The sequence below is a fragment of the Equus asinus genome, chromosome 8 (assembly GCF_041296235.1).
Source record: "Equus asinus isolate D_3611 breed Donkey chromosome 8, EquAss-T2T_v2, whole genome shotgun sequence".
NCBI classification, from domain to species: Eukaryota; Metazoa; Chordata; class Mammalia; order Perissodactyla; family Equidae; genus Equus; species Equus asinus.
The window spans coordinates 7,358,901-7,385,174 of NC_091797.1; the positions used below are offsets into that span (position 1 = coordinate 7,358,901).

The window sequence follows — 26,274 nt, forward strand, 5'->3', positions numbered from 1 at the left end:
AACTGGCCAGTCCAGGACTTTAAATCCTTTAGATATTTGAGTCAAAGTTCATTTTCCTTCAGTTGCCTCTTCCCCAACACCAACTAGCATTGGAATCCATAGGTTCTCTTAATTTTAATCAAAACCAAATTATTTTTACATTCATAATTTATTTTGACACTACCTACCATATTCTCTAGGATATCCATGGATGCTTCAAATAATATATGTATTAAAATGACCTCATTATATTCCCGCCTACTTTCTGAATCTGTATTCTTCACTTCCAAGAATGGCATCAAAACCTTCTCAGTTGTCCAATTATCAAGTTAGACAGATATTTTTCCTCTAAGCATCTATGAATCATTTCTCTCCATGCCCACTTCCATTGGGTTTATCTATGCTTCTTTTTTTTTAATTAATTTTTGAGGTAACATTGGTTTACAACAGTATATGAATTTCAGGTGTACATCATTATATTTCGATTTCTGTGTAGACTATGTAGAGGAGGAAGACATTTCCCCTACCTGCTCTGGGTCCCTCTGGCCGGACATCAAATTAAATTCACATGAGACAGAACAATAGAAGAAAATTAAACAAAGCTTTATAACATGTATACATGGGAGAGGCTGAGGCAAACTGAGCAACTTGCCAAAATGGCGGAAGTTCTCACCTTAGATACCACCTTCAGCTAAAAGACAAAAGGAGAATGTTGGCAGTGGGGGGAGTCAGTTATGGGAGCACAGTAAACAAGAGTAAGATTATTATGCAGATTTAAGTCCCTGCCTTCCACTTGGATAAGAGTTTCTAGAGATAAGCTCATCCCTCCTTCTTCCTGTACAGAGAGGGAGACACCTTTACAGATGGAGATTTCCTTTACAAATGTAAATATCTCTTACAAAGCGTTTCTGCTTTTCAGAGTTTCTCATGTTTGCAGTTTTTAAAAGTAACCAGCCCAAAATAATCCTCATGCCAAGGAGACATATCTTGGGGTGGCCAATTCCAGTCCTCCACAACTACTCCATGTTCACCACCAAAGGTCTAACTGCCATCCATCACCATACACATGTGCCCCTTAACTCCTCCCTCCCGCCCCCTCCCCCCTTCCGCCCCCTCCCCCCTTCCCCTCTGGTAACCATAACCTATTTGTTCTCTATATCTGTGTGTTTGTTTGTTGTGGTCATTTTTTACCTTCCACATGTGAGTGAGATCATAGGGTATTTGACTTTGAGTATCTGACTTATTTCACTTAGCATAATGACCTCAATGTTCATCCATGTTGTCATAAAAGGCAAGATTTCATCTTTTTTTATGGCTGCGTAATATCCCATTGCATATATATGTATATATACCATCTCTTCTTTATCCATTCATCCATTGAAGGGCACCTAGGTTGCTTCCAAGTCTTGGCTATTGTGAATAATGCTACAATGAACATAGGGGTGCATGTATCTTTTTGAATTAATGTTTTCATGTTCTTTGGATAAATATCCAGAAGTAGAATAGCTGGATCATATGGTATTTCTATTTTTAATTTTTTGAGAGATCTCCATACTGTTTTCCACAGTGGCTGCACCAGTTTGGATTCCCACCAGCAGTGTACAAGGGTTCCCTTTTCTCCACATCCTCTCTAACACTTGTTATTTCCTACCTTGTTAATTACAGCCATTATGATGGGAGTGAGATGATATCTCATTGTAGTTTTGATTTGCATTTCCCTAATAATTAGTGATGTTGAACATCTTTTCATGTGCCTGCTGGCCATCTGTATATCTTCTTTGGAAAAACATCTGTTCAGATCCTCTGCCCATTTTTTGATTGAGTTGTTTGTCGTTCTAACTTGAGTTGTATGAGTTCTATGTTTTTGATATTAAGCCCTTATCAGATATATGGTTTGCAGAGGCAGAAGCTTTTCAGTTTGATGTGGTCCCATTTGTTTATTTTTCCTTTTGTTTCCCTTGCCTGAGGAGACATGATATTCAGAAAGATATTGGTAGGACCAATGTCAAAGACACTGCCTGTGTTTTCTTCTAGAAGTTTTATGGTTTCAGCCCTTATATTCGAGTCTTTAATCCATTTTGAGTTAATTTTTGTGTATGATGTAAGAAAATGGTCTGCTTTCCTTCTTTTGCATGTGGCTGTCCAGTTTTCCCGACACCATTTATTGAGGAGACTTTCCTCTCACTATATTATGTTCTTGGCTCCCTTGTCGAAAATTAGCTGTCCGAAGATGTGTGGGTTTATTTCTGAGCTCTCAATTCCATTCCATTCATCTGTGTTTCTGTTTTTGTGCCAGTACCATGCTGTTTTGATTACTGTAGCTTTGTATATTTTGAATTCAGGGAATGTGATACCTCCAACTTTGTTCTTTTTTCTCAGGATGGCTTTGGCTATTCAGGGACTTATGTTGTTCCATACAAATTTTAGGATTCTTTGTTCTACTTCTGTGAAAAATATCCTTGGGACTTTCATAGGGATTGCACTCAATCTATAGATCACTTTAGGAAGTGTGGACATTTTAACTATATTAATTCTTCCAATCCATGAGCATGGAATATCTTTCCATTTTTTGTGTGTGCCTTCTTCTATTTCTTTCAGCATTTTGTAGTTTTCAGTGTACAGGTCTTTCACCTCTTTGGTTAAATTTCTTCCTCGGTATTTTATTCTTTTTGTTGGGATTGTATTCTTGATTTCTCTTTCTGCTATTCCGTTGTTAGTGTATAGAAATGCATCTAATTTTTATGTTGATTTTTTACCCTGCAACTTTGCTGTATTTGTTTATTATTTCTAGGAGTTTTTTGCTGGCTTCTTTAGGATTTCCTATATATAAAATCATGTCATCTGCAAATAGTGACTATCTACACTTCCACTTGGATTTCTTTAATAACCTCCTCCCAACTGGCTTCTCTGTGTCCAGTCAGAGACAGAAGCCACATAGCAACTTAGGAAAGTTTAATATGAAGAATTATCAACTAGTAACAGAAGATTAACTCCTAAAAGGTAGAGTATATTAAAGACTTTAGGTATAGTGAATGTAGGGAGCAATCTTTACTTCTGGGGCTGAGGAATAACACTCAAGGAGGGAACAAATTTGGAACACACACACACATATCGTCTGGTGTTTAAGCCACCTTAGAGAGTGGGTGGTCATTGGATGTAGAAAAGTTCACTGAGGTGCCACAGGCCAGAATTGGGAAAGAGGAAGCTATCCACTGAGTGCTGAAGAAACGTACTAGGAAGTCACCTGCTGGGGGGCTGCTGAAACTTACTGGTAGGTGGTCCTCTGGGCTGCTAGGGACCTCACTGAGAAACCAGCCACAGGGCTGCCTCTGAACTTACAAGAATTTCTTCCAATGGGAGCCTGTGAATCTCTGTGAAAAACCACCCACCACAGAGCCAGCAGAACTCCCTGGAAAGCCACTTAGGGGTACTGCTGAAATTTGCTGGAAATCTGCCCACTGGGACACCTGAGTCTAGCGGGAAGCCAGCTGGGGCATGGGCTGAACACTCTTGCTGGGAATTCACCTGAGGAGGTGCTGCTGAAACTTGCTGAGGGTGAGCACCGCTGGATTCCCTGCACACGCCCCCAACAGGAGTAAGAAGAGGAAAGGACATCAGAAGTAGGAAAAGAAACCCCTTCTTCTCTCAGTGTATTTTCCACGCTGTAGCCCCAGAATGATAATTCTAAAACACAATGTGATTATTTCTCTGCCCAAAACCCTTCAATGTAGTAAAAGGAAAGAAGGTTGGAGAAATAAGTGCAGGAAGAGATGATGTGGGAAGTTGAGGGCTGATGTTGATGACTGCAATTTTATCTATAGAATAGGAAATGAAGTTGTCTCCCGTGAGCGTGGGACACAGGGCTTAGAGATTGGGAAATATCTGAACCATTTTATAGACAGAGGAAATGAGTCAAAGCCAAAATGAATGGAAACATTTTGCCAAATGCGTTGGGAATGTTATCTGGACAAAGATAAATGTGTAGGATATGCTATCAGGCGGAAGCTGCATGAGATGAAGATCTGAACTGGGTTTGAGACTGAAGAAATAATCTCTTGTCCAGGGGATAGATTTTTTTTTTCATTTTTGGGGGGATTAAATATTGAGTGACAAATTTGATATTGTTCCTTCTAATTGTGTGCCAAACTTTGTATCCGGACCTCAGAAATATAAGCTAAATATACCACGTGGTTCAAAGGGTAGCCATTAAATATCTTGCTAGTCGATAATCTCTGGTCTATGTTGTTCAAGACACTGACTCTGGATAAGGAGATTTGGGGCAGTTCCAGATGTCACCTCTTGTCCTAAGTGGCAGACACAAACTATAGTTTGAGAGCAAGCCTGATGAATCAACATATTTAAAAGCAGGAAATCCTCTCAATTTCTTGCTTTTTCCCAACCCCAAATTAGAGCATAAAGACTTGACAAAAGGAAGGACTTGGAATGAGAAATTGGAAAAAAAATAGGTTTCTTGTTGCAGGAATTCCTGCCGTGCAGGAATGTAGCAATGCTCATAAAGAATGTTTCAGTGTTCATAAATGTGTAGCTTGACTATTAACTATTGCAATTTACTATTCCTTATGTTTGTAAGGAATAAATTTCCCCCCACAGCAATTTCTGTAAATAGTTCTTAGTATCAGAAAAGAACAACCATCAACATTGTGTGCCGTGTCTCCACCTCCCTGACTGCAGTTGAATTCACCGTGGGAACAGCTGAGTGGAAATTGCGTGTATGTGAACATTGCTGAGGTCCAGGGGCTGGGGGAAACAGCACTTTGTTGGCTTAAATAATTCAAGAGAATTTTTTGTTCCTTTTTAGTAGGAGTTAAAATAGCATTTTAAAAGCTTATACCAACTCTTCTAGCCTTAAATAGCCTCCAGATAGCCACCTTATCTGTACAGGAAATTATCTGAGACCTCCGTGCTCCATCAGCGCTGCATTACTCCTTCTGTTCTATTAAATGCTGCCCAAATTGCCCTTACAGTGCAGGGGACCAGAGACTGGCTGATTGTTGCTTGGGCACAAAGTCTAATCTTAAGACCCTGAGATTTTTTTTTAATTGGGGGAGGTGATTTTAGACATTGAGATGATGCATTCATTCTACAGTTATCAATGCATCATTTCATTTTCTCATCCACCAGTACCCTCCACTTCTGCCTCCCTTCCCAGCCCACTTCTCTTTGTACCAGATTCTGTTCTATTGCTCTTATCCCACCATTAACTAATTCGGATTCAACTAATTCTAAGTTTAATCTATGCCCACCTCCTTTCCCTAACATGTAACAAGCAGCTGACGATGCCAAGTACTGTTGCTAGGCGCATTCTCATGGGCATCTCATTTACCTTATTTAGATTATGGCCACTTTCACCATGTTAGCTCCCTGTTCTGGGTTTGATATTTTCTGAGGATCCTCCCTTGGAAGTACAGCTTTAAACTCCATTTCATAAGGACTAGTGGGTCACAAGGCAAAGAAATGGAAACGATATTTGTTGCTGCGAAGGAAATGTGTGATGATCTTTCTTTACCAATGAAGACCTTTTCACAAAGGAACCATGGCTTGGGGAGAGAGAGAGAGATCACAACATAAATTCAGTTTTTCTTCACAAAATAAACGCAAGATTGAATTGGGCAGATTCTTGAACAAGAAGAAACAAAAATATGTTTATATTGTTTGTAAATTATCTCTGTTTTATGTCACATTTCATCACGTGAGCCTATCACTTTCACTATTGCTCTTATCCTTTGTCATCTTCTTCATATCTGCCTTTAGTAATATCTCTTCAGATAAAGAAGAAAGCTCCTGAAACAGGAAGACATTTCCCCTGAGTTCTCTGTTGATGGGTATTTTATATAGACTGTGTTTCTCCGAGTTCACTTTCTAGATCACCTTAAGCTGATTTTGGTTTTGCAATTTTTCTCTATTATTTTCATGTTTGGCTACTTTTAAAGAGAAAAAGTTAAAAATGAAAAGTGTCAAATATGAAGGTGTGCCTTACTGCAAGAAATAACATCCTTTCCGGCAGCTGTGTCTTAGAGACAAAGGAAAACTATCCGTGCTGCTGGCGCACCGGGTCTCCACACACACAGCTGACAATCCAACTAAAAGGAGTTCAAATTTTAAGGGAGATTGTGAGGAGCGGAGGAGGTGCTGCTTTGCCGGCCGCAGACCCCTCTGTGGTGCTGGGAAATCCCTGAAAACAGAATGATGCCTCCACCGGAAGCTCAGCTTCTTGGGGTGGGATCTCATTTGCATCCTTCCTCACGCCTGTGCCGCAGTGCTATAAATAGAAGAGCCTATACAAGGAGATGGGTTATTTCTGCCAGTAGTCATTGTGTTTTTTAGAGATGTCTGGAGACATTGTTCATAGGATTCATTTCTGCACTTTCCTGTGGGAACTCGCCCCCTCTTCACACTGTGGGTGGTCAACTTTGAAATCTGCTAATGACCCATTAGATCCAAAGAGTGCAGAAAGAGTTATTTATTTTTTTAAGTTAATACATGCAGGAGTCCTTTTAGTTCTAAAAGGTTTTCAGGCATCTGGCTGCGTGATGTAAATAAGAGGCATCCTTTTCAAGTCAGCATCTTTGATTTTTTTAATCAGCTAAATTTTCTAAGGATAGTTTTTAATACCTGTGGAAACTTAATGACAGTCATTTGATGTGCTAACCATATTGTGACTTGTAATCAAACACACTGTAGCTGTTAGAGTGCCAAAATATGCAGCTGTTTGCATACACTTAGGTAAGTGGCATTTTTTTAATAAGCTTTAAAATGACTGTGTTTTTTCCTACTTTGTGTTGTTGTTAAGTGTAATGTACATGCAATAGACTGTGAATAGCACTAGTGAAATAAAACCTCTCTAATCTTTGTACTTTGATGAATAAATACCATGTTTTCAGATAGAGGTTAGTCAAAAGTCAAAATGTAGCCCAAAAAGAGAAATAAAATTATAATGCCCTGGTGTCTTGCTGAGAACACAGTGGTAACTAATGACCACCCAGCTTTTACTCTGGAGAGAAAATTTGTCTCAGGGGAGCTGGCTTAGGCTCAAAGTAGACTATGCAAGAGGAACACCTGATGACATTTTTAAAATCGTGGGTCTCTCTCCAGGCTCCTAAATCAGAATCTCAGGGGGTCAAGGGGAGCCCCAGAATCTGCATTTTAGAAGCCATATGAGAGATTTTTCTCATGACATTCTGTGCTACCAGTCCACACTGACATCTGAATCCACATATCACAGAGCTAAGGCCTTAAAATGCTTGCGACCATCTAAATTTCCTTGTCGCATACCCATGCTGTGCCTCACAGAGGTTAGCTCATGCACTAACGCTGTCTCCTCCAACAAGAGCAGAAGCCAGTCTTACTTATCCCATGGCACCTGGCTCCGTCCTTGATGTCAATGCACGGCAAATCCTGGCTCACAGCAGTTGGCAATAAATATGGTGTTCTGGAGTACAGGTTAAAACTTCCCTGCTATCTGGGTTCTTTCTCAAACCTACTTTCAATTCAGAATAATGCCCTGACTTCCTCAGAGGAAGATTTGCAGAACAATTTTCCATATGGCTTGCAGGTCTGCAAATGGTAAGAATTTCTAAACTTTCTCAAAGGGAAAAAAATATATATATTCCATTTGAATATATTTTTCCATAATAATTAAACAGTGCCAAATAAATTCACAGCAATGTTATGACATTTAAACTGGGCAAAGGAGGGTGACGTTTTAAGCATGGTTTCCGAAAGTCCCATTACAGAAGGTCCTTCGACATCAGAGCACTCCCATTCCTGGTCGACACTGCCATTCGCTTAGGGATGTGGAGAAGTCAAAGTGAGTTATGTGACAGCAAAAACAGCCGACTTGCAAGACTTTAATAAATTGGGATTTAGTAATGGGACCTTTGGCAAGATCGGAATAGGAGAAACTTTTAGGTCTGAGTGTAACACAGTTGGTACATTGATTTATTAAAGATTGATTTTATTAAAACTATTAAGGAAAGATCTTGCCTTCCAGGAAATGTTTTGGAGCTTGAAGCTACAGTTTGAGGTGAAGTGTACAGAGCACCATCACCTGGCAAGGTTCAGCTGGTTAAAGCTAACTCTTCCTAATAAGGGCTAATGGCATATCAAGATGAGCCAGAGGGAGCCAGATAAGGCGATTTTCCCCTTTCATGGAATCTTTTCTATAAAATGTCTGTTTCTGTCTCTGCTCTAGCTGCCTGCTGATGCAGAGATGCAAACAACTATCATCTCTGCATGACTTTATGCACCAACTTCTCCCAACACCTGAAGAAAGCAAAAAGGAAATGAGCCTTGATTTATCAATAGGACGTGATTAAAATGAGTGCTTTCCTTGGTTTTCAACATAAAAGTATCTTTCCTGCATTTCAAATCCGGTTAGGTCTATATCACAAAGGCACTTAATTCCATCGATATTTAGATTCCTTTGACATCCATATATGTGGCATTCTCCTTTACGATAAAAACGATAATTTGGTCCTTCCAGAATGCAGCTTTCAAGAGTGGAACACTCCTAGACTTTATCTGTGAACACAGATGCTTAGCATTGAGCTTACAACTCCAAGTTAGGCGAGTGGAGGCACGGTGACATTGGATGTCTCCAGGGCTCCAAACAGCATTAAGTTCCTAACTAACACTTTAAGTCACACCAGAAAGTATCACTGTAGCTGCCAGGTGGCCTGGCCGTGCTTTCCACTATCCTCAGACAAGAAGGAACAGCATCACTCAACCCTTCTCAGAACTTTGTTTTGTGGCCCAGAAGCAGAAGAGTTTGTTTAGGGTGCTTTATAACCATTTTAGCGACATTAACCTTTAATTAATTTTTTCCCAACTCTGAAAATCTATAAGATTCTATATCTGTCTCCTATGTGTAAAGCACTATGCAGGTTGCCATGAAAGTTATAAAAGGACTAAATGGCTGAGCACTTACAGGATCACCTATGTGTTGGCAAAATCTGAGGGTCTGAAAGCCTCACACCTCACCAAAGCTAGCTTTGCCTGCTCTCTGCTACATGAACTTTCTGCATGGTGTTTCATCTGTTAACAGAGAAAATTAATATAAAAGAATAGACATTGTTAGAAAAGCAAACCTCTTCAGATTTCAAAGTCAGATATTCACTAGTATGAAAGAAGCTGATACTTTCCTGCAAGCAAATTTATTTTGGATTAAGGGGATTAAAAGATGTAAGGAAGGGGCCAAGACACAAGAAAGATGAGAGGGACAAGAGAACAATTCCATTGTATGGACAAGATCTATGACTAGATTGGGAGGCTGAGTCAAGGAGACAAAATATATGCCAGCTTGCTTATTTTCGAGATGGTTCTGGCACCTACTCTTAAGAGCTAACCATCATGTTTGGAAGATAAGATGTAAGCAGGACAAAAAAAAAAACCTTAAAGATCTAGAAGTGGCAAAGTGTGTGGACTAAGGAACAAGGAGAAAGAAAAAAAGGAAGGAAAGGGCATCAATAATAGGTGGAATTCATTTAACTGCAAGTGACAAAACCCCAACTCAAACTGGGTTAAAAAATAAGAAGATGGTTAAAATATATTGGTTCATATAACTGTAGAGTAATGGTGGGATATGGTACCCAAATGATATGATCAATTATCTATCTTATATTTGCTTTGCTAGGTGTTACTTATTTATCCTCAGCCAGGCTCTCCCTTCTGGATAGGCACATGCTACCAGCAGCTACCAGTTTACCAATCCCAGCAGAGAAAGCCAGTCAGCCTGTATCCATACCACTTGATTGACATCAAGAATCTGTTTGCCCTTCCCAGTCATCTGGGCTGAGAATGGTGGACGGGTGGGTCGGCAAAGGAAAACTGAACCTACTGTTCCTTAAAAGGGGGGGAAAGGATGCAGTGAAAGTAGAAGCCACCGTCCCATGTCCCTTGTCCCCTGGAGAAAGCTGCTCCAGCAGGTGAGAGGAGCCTTCCTCCTGAGCTCTGCTTTCACAGCCACTCTCAGCCTGGGGCCACCAGACCAGATTTTAAGCCGGAGAGTTGTGCACTCATTACAGCTCCCACTGTGCCCTCTTTTCAGAATTACCACAAGGGCGGCTCTTGCAGGACTGGGTCCTCAGCTCAGGAAGCTTATCACCAGCTTGAAAGTCTCCTCTGAGCTCTGAGCCTAAGACGGTTTTATCTAATCGACATTTGAAGCCTCTCACGGAGGCAGTGCCACACATATATAATGAAATCCTGAAAAGGCACCTAGTGTGAAATAAAAGATGAGATAAATCGAAAATAAAAATAGATGGCTTAAAACAGAATTCATGGCTTCAGGCAGTCTATAAAGCTGTTAATCTGTTCTCAATGTTGAGTACACAGCTACAAATACTTGAAAGTTGAAAAACACAGAGAGAGAGAGGGAGAAGAAAAAACTCCACTTATTGGACAAGATGCAATGATAATTTTGTTTATACGTGTGTGCATGCGTGGATATGCGCCTATAAAAGATCAGTTGTTTCTGATTGATTTTATAATTCCTTTTTCCTTCTCAGTGATAGTGAAAACTGGTTTTGTGAGTGTCCCAGGCTGTCCTCAGGCAAGTTGTGCCAGTTTGCAACTTGTGAAAACAACCCATGTGGAAACGGAGCCACCTGTGTCCCTAAGTCCGGAACAGAGATTGTCTGCCTCTGCCCGTATGGGAGGTCTGGAGTCCTCTGCGCTGACGGTAAGAGCATCTGACTGTTAAGCATGAAGCAGAGGCAGAATGAGATGGAGGGCAGAGCGGTCACTCAGAGGAACACAGCACACTTGACTGATCAAATACGTCAGATCGTTTTCTTGGTTCTCTTCGAGTCAGTTCAGACGAGACCCATTAATGAGACCGATCACTGAGCAGGTATTTCTCATACCCATCAAGTAATTACAAAGGAGGTAATGAGCTTTCCCTGAGGTTAGACTACAGAAAATCTGTTATAAAATCTCAAAGTCATTCTCAAGCTCAAAGAGTGATGAGGAAAATCAGGAGCAACGCGGAAAATCAAACTGTTTTTTGTCGTTTCAGCAAAGATAGGATGTAATATTAACAAATCTTTGCATTGTAGACTAGTTGTTTTTGCTTAAAGATAACAAAACCCTTGACACAGTTATTATATGCCAAGAAACAAAATCACAAATAATAGCCATGTGTCTCTCCTTTGGAAAATCCAGTATGTGGACACCCTAAGGTAAAAAAGGTACAAGAGGCTGTAATGGAAGATTGCTTTAAGAAGCAAATTGCCTAGGAGTGTAATGTTGGCTTTGATATACAGATATAAGTATGTCTGTAAATATTTTCAGCAATAATTCACCCCTTTGGCACTGGAGGTGTTTGTTACCAGATTTTAGAATAAGGATACCAGATGAGCACAGGGCCCTACGCCCCAGGGGAACAAAAGGAAACAAGCAGACCCACCTGTGCTGACTCATCAACGAGCGGGGGCCCCACACCTGATGTAACAAGTAGGAAAATTGGATCTAGAAGAGAGAAGACTCTGTGACTAAAAAGTGTTGAAGTTTTTGATATGCACTCTCTAAGGCTATCAAGACAATGGATGTATTTGCAGCTGGAAAAGGGGAAATTAAGAAGTCCTATGAATTTCATTCTGTGAGTGGCAGGGTTATGTGAGAAGTTAGCCAAGTCATTTTTAAAAGAAGCAAAAGCATCATAAACTGGATGGATTGAAGTCTTGTCCTTTCCTATAAAAACATCACGCTTCTTTGATATAATCATTCTATTTTAGATAAAAGCTATTGAAAAATGTAATTGATCACAATAAATTTGATTACTAAGGGATGAATCATCAGTTTTGCTTTCTACTTGAAAATGTCTGACCATATGAAATAAGAAATGAAGATTTATAAGAATGTCTTCACGTATTTATGAAAAGATCATTGTTTAGTCCCATCTCTTGGACTCTTTAGGGTTCCAAAGATGTACAGATTTATGGATTTTTTTTTTTTAAAGATTTTATTTGTTTTCCTTTTTCTCCCCAAAGCCGCCCGGTACATAGTTGTATATTCTTCGTTGTGGGTCCTTCTAGTTGTGGTATGTGGGACGCTGCCTCAGCATGCTTTGATGAGCAGTGCCATGTCCGCGCCCAGGGTTCGAACCAACGAAACACTGGGCCGCCTGCAGCAGAGCGCACGAACTTAACCACTCGGCCATGGGGCCAGCCCCAGATTTATGGAATTTTGAGACAGAAAATATTAGACAAATTTTATTAGGGTCTTTGCTGCAGTGTAGGTAAGAAGAAATTCCGACATGGACCCATCCAGAGGAATTTCTCCAAATAATTAGCCTATCATTAATATGTTCCACAAAGGTGACAGATCCATTTGAGATGCCTGCCTTCATAGAGATTATCTTCTAATTGAGGAAATAAAAATGGCTCAAGACACAATATAAAGTTTATGAAAAGAAGTACGAAGGAACAAGAGTGTTGGAGAAAAACTCGGGCAGAGGCACCATTCTAGACTGGAGCTTATCACAGGAACGACTCCAGAAGAGGAGAGATTCATGCCAAGGCCGAAAGAATAAGGAGGACACCATACGAAAAGCTGGAAAAACCATCCAGACAGAGAAGGTTCAGAAAATGGAAGACCCTGAAGAGACAGAGAGACTGCGCTTGGAGAATGAAAAGGTGCTGCTATGGCTGGAGCATAAGGGTTCATGGAAGAAAAGCCTATCTGACATAGGCAGTGCCTAGACCCTATACGGCCTTGGGAACATGGGAAGATTTTAGACTTGTTTCTAGGTGCCTTAGGAATCCACTGGGAGGTTTTAAAGAGGTGATTCGTTTATATGTGTTTGTTTAAACTTCTGACTGCAGTGTAGAGATAGACTTTTGTCAGTGATCCTGACAAAAGATAATTATGCCTAAGAGAAGGATGACGGCAGTGGAGGGGGAGTAAGCGTATGGATTTGAGATCTGTTCTGGAGATAGAACAGGCAACTTGCTGGCAAGTGTTGGAAAAGGGCTGATCAAGAACAATATCTAGACTTCTTTGGTTTATCAGTTTGAACTGTAGGTGGATGGTGGTGCCATGAGGAAGATTAGGGGCATAACAGGGTTTTTATGGGGCATTATTGGGAATTAAACAGAGTTTTGTTTTGTACAGATAAAGGAAAATATTGCTGTTAGATATCCAGATGGAGAAGATATGATAAGCAATTGGATAAATGATGCCAGTGCTTAGGGGAGAGGTCAGGACTAAAGATACAATTTCGAGAATAGAGATAGTGGCTAAAACTATAGAATTGGAGTTCATCTAAGGAGAAAAAGTAGATAAAGAAGAGGGCTGAGGACCAAGCCCTCCAGGATTCCAATAGTTAGGGATCTAAATATTGGTGGATCTACAAATGACAGAGGAGGGGCCGGCATGGTGGCACAGCGGTTAAGTTCACACGTTCCACTTCGGCAGCGCAGGGTTCACCAGTTCAGATCCCAGGTGTGGACATGACACTGCTTAGCAAGCCATGCTGTGGTAGGCATCCTACATATAAAGCAGAGGAAGATAAGCACGGATGTTAGCTCAGAGCCAGTCTTCCTCAGCAAAAAGAGGAGGATTGGCAGCAGATGTTAGCTCAGGGCTAATCTTCCTCAAATAAATAAATAAATAAATAAATAAATAAATAAATAAATAAATAAATAAAAATGACGGAGGAGAGAAAGTCATATTGAATACCAATACCATCCCCAAATAAACACCACTATCATCTTTCAGCCCATAAATATTGCTCCTTCCATGATGTGGTGTTGTCTTAGCCTTGGTTCCCCATCAAAGCAGAACCTGAGTAAAGAACTGCATTCAAGTGGTGTATTTTGGAAACAATCCCAGGAAATGAGAGGCGTGAAGACCTAGAGAGAATAAAATGGGGAGGAGAGAAAGTCAATACAAAGGCCCATTATGGAGTTGACCATCACCATGGGCAATGGTACCTTATTCTACTGAGACTTTACGATGAGCTGTCTAAAGTGAGTCTCAGAATTGTCTGATCTTGTGAGGAAATGTATAGAATGAGTCTGAGAATTGTCCGCCCAAGAGAGAATCCCTAACCATTGACTCACGGTCCTCTTTGATTGAGGGTTGCCCCTCTGGACATTAGTTTTCCCACATTTCAGATTGCCTTCCAGAGAGGCAGGAGTGCCAGCCCTCAAGGCAACTCAGGCAATGATGTCAGAGAAGGTAGGGTTCAAGGAAGGAGAGCTTAACATATCAATATTCCGGAACAATCAAAAAATGCCCACTCCGGTGTCAACTCCCTCCAGGAGCCATGTTTGCATCAAGCAGCCATCAAATGCTTTCTCTACGCTACCAACTAATACAGGTGGTGCCCCAAGTCATTTCTTGGACCATTCACTGTTACCCATCTGCCTCCAGGAGATTGTCCAGAACATGCTGAACATATGTTTATTCAATAGAGAAAAGCCTAGAGCAAACCAGTAAGTTTAGAGGCTGCCCAGTTACAACTACACATTAGAACAGGAACAGATAATATCTGAGACTTCCTTTTTTTGTCTTTGCCTCTTTGTTAATATCAGAGGATGAAAAATCAGCTTGTTTTTTTAATCAGTAGTTGTGTTTGCTACATGGCTCTTTGCTTTCAAATTATAGCCATATCTACCACACTAATACATTCTTTGGGGGATAATAAAAAAATACAATTGTGACATCTCCTACCTTGTTGATATTTCCACTGGGGAATTCATTGTACAGCAATCATGGCAGTGATGGCTGGAGCCAAGACAAGCACACAATGTAAATGGAAATTTTTCAGCTCCCTTCCATTGTAAAGGGCTTTACCTTCCACACTGGGCTCCTCTTCACACTTCCTGTCGCCTGTTCCTGTGCAGGAATCATCACTTCTTGTTTTCTTAACCATGGCATTCTAAAGACAAAGGGGGATGCTTTATCTTGTCTCTCACCCTCGTGTCCCTTCCATAAATATTTCTTGATTGACCTTAACCACCCAACCTAGGTCCCTTGATGGAGCCCAGCCTTTGAAGAAGCAGTATCTGATGCTGATGGAGAGCCTAGGCCTGTATCAGTCTGGCTGGGTGACAATCCCCATTCTCTTGCAGACGAGCCAGCCAAGTGACCTTGGGCAAGTTACTTGGTCTGTCAGTACTTCAATTTCAATGAGTCCAACAATAGAACATACCTTATAGATTCCATAAGAATAAACGAGATGGTTCATGCAAAGTGCTAACACATAACTGACTGTATAGAAAATGCTTTTGTTCTTTAAGGTGGTCAAGTCTGTATTCTCAAGTTCACAGGAACTGCCGCATCTTGGCATAATGGGAAAGAAGGCTGGATCTCCATCCTCGCTAAAAAGAAAACTCTCTAGGACGTCAAAGAAAATCAAAATTAATTTCCTTTCAAGAATTTGTCTAAGTTGGTGACACTCTTTGCAGTGATTAAAGACAAGCCAGGGTGCTGCAGAATCAGGAGGAAGCAGCGCTCCAGGGACACAGATAACACCAGGCTGGTTAAGGACGTGATACTTCTAGGAAGCAGCTTAATGTCAGGCTGGCATTTAGTAATGGCATATTTCAAGTACGTGTAATTTTCTGTCATGTGAGCTCATAATTCTTTTGATAGCATCCACTAGGACATGATCAGCTCTTTCCCTCCAACTCCACAGCTATTTGATCGCCCTGCTGTTCAACCCGTGTCAGTACCCCTCACTTCCCGCCATGTTTAAATCCTGTATTTTCCAGCTTCTAGTTATAAAGAAACATTGAAAGATCAAGCCCAACCCCAGAGGGGAGCAAGGAGACAGGAGCCATTGTGGCCACACAAGAAAGAGCTCAGGAAAGTGATTCCTCTTGCTCTGCGTTGAAGGCAAACTTTGAGCTGTCTGCACTTTTTCTTTCTTAAGAACTGAGGGAATTGCTTGTCCTCTTGCTCAGTGGGAAAGTTGCACCTCCTGCCTTTCAATTCTTTTTTCTATTTCAGCATCTGTAAAGAGAAGAAGGTTGACTGGCACATGTAGAAAAGCAGCACTTAAAATAAATATATATTTTAATGTTCTTGCAATGTTCTTGAAAACAGCGTTGATGGACTCCAGCAATCCAATCCATTGACAGAGTGCGTGAGCACCTTTCTTCTACGTATGCAAGTGGCAGTGCTGGCAGAGCAAAGTTACAGTTATTGTTCCCATAATTATTACAAGTTATCTGGTTATAAGCAAATGTGTCTTTAAATATATATTTCAATATATATATTTCATAAGGTTTAGAAATTGTTTACGTGTCTATAGTTAATGCTATCATCTTTCCCTAAAGGTTTTATGCTTCTTACCAATGATCAGTGTTGGACTTAGCTATATATATGTGTACACACACACACACCTATTAAGAACAAGATAATAAGGTATTGTGACTTGGGGAATTACGTCAGCTTTGGCAGAGTGTGCTAGTTGTTTGACCAATATATTCTCTGCTTTTTTATTAATACATCCCTGATTTTATCGGGGGCAGTAATGTACCCCAGGCTAAAATGTTCTAGCCTCCTTTAAACCAGAGCGTGGCCACAGGACTAAGTTATGGGGAATAAGAAGGAAGCAGAAGTCTTAGAGTATCGTTCTGACCTCTGGGAAAACTTCTTAAGAGTGGCGTGACCCCTCATCTTCCTTCTTTCTTAAGCCTGGAATGTGGAGGAGATGACTCAAATTCCAGAAAGCACCTTGGATCATAAGGCAACCTTGAAAATGGACATTACATGCTAGCATGGTGAAACAAAAAGATGAAAAAAGCTTAAATCTGATCATTATAAAACCACCATAGCAGACAGGGATTGCCCACCATCATTCTTTTTGTTAATAAGGGAGAAATAATCTATTTTGCTGAAACCTCTGTTGTTTTGTTGTATGTTATCTGTTATACATAGGTTAAACCTAATCTTTACTGATACAATCAGTGTCAAGATTTCCCTAAACTTTATATCCTGAGATGTTTTCTCAGATATTTCCGACTTTGTTTATAAGCCTTAGACTCCTTCTCAAAGAGAGAGACAGTACAGGGTTTTTTGTGTTATCTCATTTATCATAGTTCAGTCTAGAAGATTTAATAAACTATAAGTTTATAAAATATATTTTACAACCGAATGAAAGTATGGTATGAGCATTATTCCAGTATTGTAAAAGAAATATCAAGGCAAGCAGCAAAATGAAAACCTATATTTTTCCAAATTAGAAAAATAATAAAAAAGCAAATTTTAGGTCTTCTTATGAAACATTACCTCTTGTCTTAAAACTAGCCCCAGGAGACAATTTCTAATAATCACAATAAATGAAAACTCAAATTAGTTTGTAGGTTTTTGCATTTCAATTCCCAGGGAGCCATGCATCTGTTATTGCCTGCTTTTAAACGGAGAACAAAGAATATTCTATCAAACTCTTGTGGTTTGCCTCTGGAACACTGTCAGGAGAACACTAAACTCTAAAGGCCAAACGTTCTTTTGTTCACTCCACCACTTGGTCATTGTGGAGCAACTTCATGGAATTTTCCCTCCCAACACAAGCATTTCCCGCTTATTACAAACGTCTTTAAAATAGATAAACTATGCACAGCGGCAGAACCGTGCCTTCTGAACATATTTATGGCAAACTGATTTTGTAGACCATGTGTGGAAACAGAAACCTCTGCAGTTCACGCCACAGCTCCCCAGACAATTTAACTTTGCAGGTCTGTCAGTCCAGGCCCTCCCCTGAAGAGTCCGTCTTTGTATAAAATGGATACTGTCCGATCCTGCCACACCCATCAGCTTATGCCTGGTCAGGTTAACAGCTGTGCTAATGTGATGCACCTGCCAGTTACCAAGTGCGGGAGAGCACACACACATTTGTTGTACATTAAAAAAATTCTTCACAGAAATGGAAAATTGATTAGAGTCTGAGTAAATTTATGCTACATGAAAAACTGTGGAGTCAACATTTTATGAAGAGGCCATGGAATTTATCGATCATTAAGAATGAAATAAACAGGGATGGAGATGCCCGTGTGTGACGTAAATTGCCCACCATTCTATATGATGAGAGCAGCTATCCAGTTCAAGGGGTTTTTTTGTTTATATCCACTGATATGCTCATATTGAGTCTTTTCTAATATTTTGTCATTCCATGACTTTGAGCTTGAAAATGGCTTCCTATTTTCCTTAGGATGAGAAAAGAACTGCTTAAATGACGTGCAAACCTGAATGGGCAGACCCCACCTTATCCTCCAGCTTGCACCTTATCCACTCTCTATCAGTTCACACTATTTTGTATTTGTCTTTTAAATGTTGGCTAGACATCGCACCAGTCCTGCCCTCCGACGGTAAGCTCTGTGAAGGTAGAGATCACATCTGCCTTGGCCGTCACAGTATCTGCAGAGTGGCACACAGTACCTGGCACATGGTAGGCTCTCAAATTTTTGCTGAATTGAAAATGATTTGAAAGTTCTTCAGAATATTCATCTTAAGTTTTACCCTGTGCCTACTACTATGCCTATTACTTAGGAGATGGTAAGTGTTTGCCAAATTGAAAAAGCAAACTAATAAAATAATCAATGAATGAATTGATCTACTCTGGAACATTTCCAAATGTGTGTTCCACAGCACACTAGTGCAACAGGTGGCCCATAAAAGAGTGTGTTGAAATGAACTCGCAACTATTGAGTGCTTACTGTATGCCAGGCCCTCAGCTAAGAGCTTTGCCTCCATCTTCCTACATGATCCACACAATAACCCAATGAGGTATGCCATTATTTCCATTGGGCAAATAGGGAAACTGAGACTCAGAGAATTTAAATAACCAGTCAAAAGTGATATAGTTCATGAGTGATGGGTAGATCTGGAATCCATCTCTGTGACTTCAGCTTTTCTTTAAAATATTATATAGTTACATTATAGAGTATAACATTACATACTCTACTTCTCTTTCAGGAATTCACAGTGTCTAGTAGCACAGTAAAGGCTCTGAGAAGTCCTGTAATAATGCAACACAAACCAAGGAACTCTTCTTTCTCACAGAACAACCCTTTCACAGAATACACTGGAGTGGTTCCCAAAGTGGTGTATATACACTCCACTGTGGAATTGGAAGAAAATATTATTTCTATTTTTTTACCTCAATCTTTTAATTTCTATGTTTTGTATTATATGATGTCCACATTAGCATATGTATATAATTTTAAATTAATATATAAATGGGCCATGGTTTAAAAAGTTTAGAGACCACTGATTTCGATCACTCCCTTTCAAACATGGCCTGAGATTTTTATTAGCTCCACTGTTTTCATAAAACTAATTTAGAGAAGCTGATTTCACATTATGCTTGAATGCTTGGGATGTATAATATATAAAATTTATTATATAATTCCAATTAATTGATATCATTAGAGGAAACAGTGGAGTATTCCATTCCAAACAATGGCATATTCAACAGCTGCATATTCTTGTTCTCACAGTACTTTGAAACCACGCACTCACCCCAACACAATTAAGTTTCCCTAAGTTTGCATTCTCTAAGTTCAGGCTAAGCGAGCTGTGGCAAAGATTGCAGGAAGACTATGGATGCAGCAGAGTGATGACAATCTCAGCTAATACCAACAGCGATCTCATTGTAGAAAGTCAAGGATTCAATGTCTGTATGTCTTATGGCCATTTTATGGAAATGCGTCCCTTTGCGGTAGGCATTCCCAAACATGAAGAACCAGACAAGGCCACTTCGGCCTAAACTAAGCAGAGTAAGTTTAAGTGGGAGCTACTTCTACTCCCTTCTCTGCATTGCAACTTAGTAAAAGTCAAAAATGCTTAAAATTATATTATGCACTTATCACTTAGGGTTTGGTTTTGTTTTGATTTTTCTCAGTGAATCAAATGACGATCCTCATCTTCTCCTTTGTCCTTTTACCAAATGATGACCCTTCAATATTTTAAGTGTCTTGAGAACTTTGACCAAGAACCACATGATCATTTAATGTGAATTTCCACTCATAAAATTGCGTAGACATACGGTATATTTCATACATTTGATAAGAACAACTTAACCTGAAAAGATCAACATTTTTAGAGGCATCATTTTGTCAATTCAGACAAATAAACAATTTCTTAGAGAAAAACATTAATCCAGCAAGGGAGTATTTTTAGAAAGCGTACCAATTACTATAGAATTGATTAGTCAAAATAATTATGCGTGTAACTCCAATAAACTCATGGCCCATGTCTGTGATTAAAGACTTGGCCAATGAGGTCTGGGATTCCTACTATTATGCATTTATGAGACAAACATTAAGTAGAGGAGTAATGAGAAAAAAATAGAGAGGGAGAGACTATTTCTGAAAATTAATTATAGTTTGTAACCAAATCCTGACTTGATGAGTGCCTCAGTTGCGTTGAGATTATCCAAGTTCTCCAGCATCTACATGCTCTCCACAACACTGAGGGTTCCACGTGCTTTCCCCTGCCTCAGCCTACCCCTGTCCTTGAGATAGAAAGGATGAATCGAAAGGTAAGGGTATGCAGTCTTAGATGATCAGGTCATGACCCCCATTGGGCTGGAATGATGATATTGTAAACCCTGAATGTGAACATGAACTTCAAAAGGGAGTTATAAACACCCCGTATCAAAAGTATGGTTCATATCTCAAAACACATGAATTACTCAATGTGAACAATGCTTCCTGAAGGGCTATTTGAGTCTTTACTTTCCTAAGGAGAGACTGTTATAGGGATTACTAAGAACTGGGCTTCTGTTCACTTCTGAAATTTAAAAATCTGAAGAGCAAATAAGAAAAACTTGCAAAAGCTCACTTATTAATATATTTCAAATTAAACTTTTTCCTGTGGACTAGACAAGAGACAAATTTAGATATATTTTAATGCACTTGTTCTAATGATAACACGTTGGTCCTGAGTAAGGGATTTGCTGGAAGTAGAGTAACTCTTTCCTGCCTCTGTGGTTGGTCAGTCCCTTTCGAGTATAACTGGTGAGTTAGTGGCCTGTAAAGTTAATACAGCTCTTTGAAAGTCAGCATTTTCCTGCCCATTTTGATTTGCATCCATGACTGAACACCTGGCAGGCAACATCCCATCTTTTCCAGAGGGCAGATCTAAGTATTGCACCTAATGATTCAGTCTCAAAAATGGCATTTGGTAATTCTCTTTGCCATTCTAAAGGGACCAAGGGTATTTTGAATCTCATCTTTTCAGTTCTTGTGTATTAAATCAACTTGAAATTGTGAAAGCGAGACTCTTACTGTCCCAAGTCTTTAAGCTCTAGAGAAAGGAAAGCTGTCATGAGGGTGAGTGGCTGATAATCCTGCTTGTTGGAGCATATCCCTGTCAGTCTCGGGGTGGCTGGTCCACAAGCACCCTGTTGACAGCAAACACCGAGGGGGGCTCGCCTGAAGGAACCTCACTGTGGCTGCCCTGCCCAGTGAGTCCCGGAAGGACTCGTCAGAGTTGAGATCTCAGCCATGGTGGGCCTGATTTTTCCTGAGAGAGCTGTATCCACTGCATTTTAAGTTGAACTGTCCATGTAAGCTTTAAAAGTAGAATGTTTAAGAGGTCTTTTGGTTTGTGGATCATAAAGCCCCTTTACAGTCTTGCCTGCTTCCTGCCTCCATTATACCTCTCTCCTCCATGACTTGTTACAATAAACAAACACTTTTGAGGACAGTGCATCTCTAGGATCCTGGATTTCAAGTTACTGAATTTCGGTGTAAATCAGCATAGCAATAGGAGAATGGAAGGCTTCGACAGCCGTTTCTCCCACGTGTTACAATAACTAGGGAATTACACAATTTCCCATTCTGCAAATCAAAAGACTTAAGGTTTCTCTCTGCCAACAGCTAAAAGGTTTTTGGTTATTCAATACTTGCCCTGTTGGAATAGGAGAATACCAGAACACCTGTGCAATACACAAAGGGCTGCAAATTTATGGGTGTATTAAGTGAAGTCTAATTATAACTTGATAAAAAAAAAATCCCCTTGACAAAAGTCTATTTCCAGAGAAGCAGCTTTTGTAAGAACAAACTTAGAAATGATTACATCCCAAATGCACTACTTGGTAAAACTGAAAAGAAGCATTGCTCAAAGCATTCTTAGATATAGAAAGGAAAAGAGCAACACCTCTGGTGCTTTTCACCCTCTGTCCTCTAGAGCAGCGTGCTGCCTCTGAGTCAACTCTTTATTCCTTCAACATGTGCTTGCTGTTAATTAGTGAACTGCATCGTTTAACCGAACTCAAACAGATATTGTTTCATTAAGTAACAAATCCTCACATCACTTTAGAGCTGATTAAATGGAAGTTGGCCGTGTTAAACTATCAGTGTTGTGTGATGGGAAGGGCCTACACTTGAGAACAGCCAAGCCTCGGGCCGGAGTGTGAAACAATCAGGTGTGTGACCTGGAGAAAGTCACTCCGCCTCCCTGTGCTTCGCTTTCTTCATCGCCTGATTAAAGAGTTGGAGGAGATGGTCCTTCTCTTTGATTTTTTGATTCCAGTCAGAGCCCTTAGGTTGACAATAAGGAAAATAAGTTATGACTTACTCCTACTGATTCAAATGCAGTTTTATTTTGTGTCTCCTTCATTACAAGTCATTTTGGTTCATTATGAAATGGCTAGTAAGAGTTAGCAAGTATTGAGTGCTTACAACCTAGACATTGTTCTAAGTGCTTTATATGGGACATCTCATTTAATCCTCAACAGTGTACAAAGGGCAGCTAATATTATTGTCCACATTTGATAGATGAGAACATTGAAAATTAGGGAAAGTAAATAACTGGTAGGAGAATTGGCTAATTGGTGGCAGAGCTGTAATCAGAACCCTTAAACCCTGACTGCAGAGCCTGCTTTTAACTCACACGTTCCTCTGAATCCTAGGAATATGTCTCAGATACTCAGATTTGGTTGTACTGTATTTAAAGCAAAATCTAGTCATGGAAGTGATTACTGATTATTTTAACAGCAATGGAAATAATAACTGTCTTCTTCAGAATAATCGCTCAAGTGTAAAATTACGAATGACTGGTCAAGTCTTCCCACATGATTAAAATGTTATCTAAGCAAATCTAGGCACTTAGGGACATGTGTTAATTATCTGTTATGACTTGTCCCATTGGTACAGAAATTTATTCGATTGGACATCAATATGCTTTAGTTTTCTTAGTATTAGAAATTATATGTCAAATTATGAGACAAATAGGCTTCAACTTTGTCATCTTAATTGTAGGAAAATTCATTCTATAATTTAGTCATTTAACACATGCTAATTAAGAACCTATTACATGCCAGCCCTGTCTTAGGAGCTTGGGGAAACGGTAAATGAGACAGACCTGTCTTCTTTCCTCAATGAGGCTTAACGTCTACAAAGGAGATAGGCAAACAATAAACAAACAGATATGAAATTCCAAACTGGGATTGGTGCCACAGGGAAACAAATAGATGCCGTGATGAGAAATAACAGAGCACAATGGACTCAGATGCGTGGTCAGGGAGGGACTCTATGGAGGCCGCTGACGTGAGGGAACAAGAACGAGGCCAGGTAGCATAGTGTCATCCGAGAAACAAGCTGACGTCAGAGAAACGGGGCCAAACTCTTCAGGGCTTTGGGACTCATGGTCATGAGTTTGGATTTTCATCAAGTCCAATGATAAGCCATGGATTTAAAACGGGGAGTAATTTTTGTTTGTCAAATATTACTTGGGTTCCTATATTGGATAGGGAGTAATAAAAGAAGGGGATATGGGAAGCTGGTGCAGTAGTCCTATAAGTGATGGTGTCTGAGCAGAGTGGGAAAGAACTGGCCAGATTCAAGTTTTATTTTGAAGGAGATTCTATAAGATTTACTGGTAGATTGTGTTGGGGTGCAGAGAAAGAGGAATCAAAAATGGCTCCCAGATTTTCAGATGGAGCAACTTAAATAATAGAATGCTTTACTGAAAACTGAGAAGAATAAGCTTGGCATGGAAACAGGAGTTTAGTTTTGCTTCCGATGCCTGTGGGATGTGTAAGTGGAGATGTCAAAGAGGGAGTTGTATATTTCATTGTGCCTTAAAATGAGAGGCTTGGCTAAGGGATATGAAGTTAGGAGTTGTCAGCATATAGTTTTTAAACTCATGAAAATATGTGAAATCATTGATGAAGAGAATGCAGACAGAGCTACATTCTGGGCTACAACATTTAGAATTTAGGTAGAGAAGAAAGAGGAGCAAAGAAGTGGAGACTGAGAAGATGCGGTCAGAGAGGGAACAGAAGAACCTGGAGAGCAAGGTGTCACCAAACCAAGAGCGGTCTACCTCCCAGGGGAAGAGGCTTCACCAGAGCTTCATCCCACCTGGGGGATGCATGTTGCCCCTCTAGCCTTCCTGCCTCCCCTAAGGAGGAGAAAAGCTAAGAAACATGTATCAAAGTCATAGCCAAGGAACACAGCCTCCAACTAAAAGACTGAGATTTAATCCTGAGATTACAGAATACTTCCACCCCACACCTTCCCACCACATAGACAGGGCTCCCGTTTAATAACAGTGGGGGATAGGTGAAAGAGCTGCAGGTGCACTTTCTCTGGGGACAAGTACTCAGGGAAACTCAAATTCAACAGAGAAGACAAAACCACAGACACTAAAGGAATTGGAAGCCTGTGGCATCAAGGGCTTCAGCAAACATTAAATAAAACCCAACTCCTAGCCAGAATAACATAATGCTTCACACTAAAGGCCTTTTACTTTAGTTCCTCTGACAGGACACATCACTCCCAGCTTTCAACAAAGAATTACAAGGCATGCTAAAAGATAAAAAGAAAAGAAACAAAGTCTGAAGCAAGCATCAGAACCACACAGAGATATACACAGATATTTGAATTATCAGACAGAAATTTTTTAAAAATCAGTAAGACATAGACATCACTTCAAATTATACAGATATTAAGGGGATATGATGAACCACTTCATGTCAATATAATTGAAAAATTATATAAACTGCATAAAATCTTAGTAAAACACAATTAATTAAAACTGACATAAGAAGAAATAACAAACACAAATAGTCCTGTAATTAAATTCCTAATTAAAAATCTTCCCACTAAGAAAACTCAAAATTCATGTGCCTTCCCTGATGAATTCTTCTGGTTATTTAAGGAAGAAATAGCACCAGTCTCATATAAACTAAAGTGAATAAAACAAGAGGGAAAACTTCCAACCTCTTCCATGAGACAAGAACGGTCTAGATATTCAACTCGACAAGAAAAACAAATGACAGGCCAGTCGTGACTATTGATGCAAAATCCCAAACAAAATAATAACAAACAATCCAGCAACTCTTAACATGGAGGATGGTTACACAGAAATGACAAATTCACTTGGTAAACTGCACACTGTTGATTAGTAAACTTGTCATACTTCAATAGAAAGTTAAATATAAGAAAAATTTGTTATCTAAATTATCAACCTTAACTTCAAACCTTTGCCTCATCAGCTTAGGGTGCCATTTGGTTACTCTGCAATTACTTACAGTCTTTACATTTTTCTCGCTTTCTTGCTCCTTGTCCAGAACACAGGCTGGACACGTGTTTGCCACCCCCACCTCTCAGAATGCGAACTGAAAGAGACACAAACAGAGGTAATCGGCTTCATTTTAGATGAATGACTCAGCTTTGTTGATGTAGCAAGGAAAAAAAATCAGTAACAAAATTCTCCACTCAGAAGAGAAAATCCCCATCCATTTGCAAACTGGTTTTAACTTTCGCCAGGCTGCTCAAGGGCACAGCACGTGTAGACAAGCAGAAAAACAAAGGCACACTGGTCTCTGCGAAGGCTGTAATAGCTTCAGAGCATGTTCAAATTGCTATTCTGTTTTACAAAATATTTCTAGACTTTATTTTTTGAGTTCAAATTATTGTCAGTATAAGATAATATTGTCAACAAATACAGATTGACTGCCACCTGGGAATTCATGGAAGGTCATAGTGCCAGATGCTGTGGGGAATACCAAACAGAGTCCTTAGCCTCAAATTTATTGTTTGAAAGGTGGGGATAGGGAAAAAGGAGGAAAAAATTCTTTTCACTTAAAAACAAAATCAGATAATGACAGAAGGCCAAGTTATAGCAAAGGACTAGGTCCCATTCATTTTTATGTCCCTCAGAGTCATCGTGTGCTGGGATTTTCACATACTGTGTTAGTAGACCAATAAATATTTGCTGAAAGAATGCATTAAATTCATGCACTTGGCTGACAAAGGGGTCTGCCACCATTCCCCAAGCAACAGAAATCCTAATGAATCCAGCCCCACTGTTCCT

At 39.9% G+C, this 26,274-nt stretch overlaps 1 protein-coding gene across 1 annotated transcript in view; it reads left to right on the top strand.

Annotated features, from left to right (window-relative positions):
- LOC106842352 (protein eyes shut homolog) overlaps nt 1-26,274 on the top strand; it is a 1,064,587-nt gene that overhangs the window by 934,360 nt on the left and 103,953 nt on the right. The window contains exon 27 of the mRNA XM_070516721.1: nt 10,506-10,678. Within this exon, the coding sequence (XP_070372822.1) occupies nt 10,506-10,678 (173 nt within the window). The remainder of the gene's footprint in view (nt 1-10,505; nt 10,679-26,274) is intronic.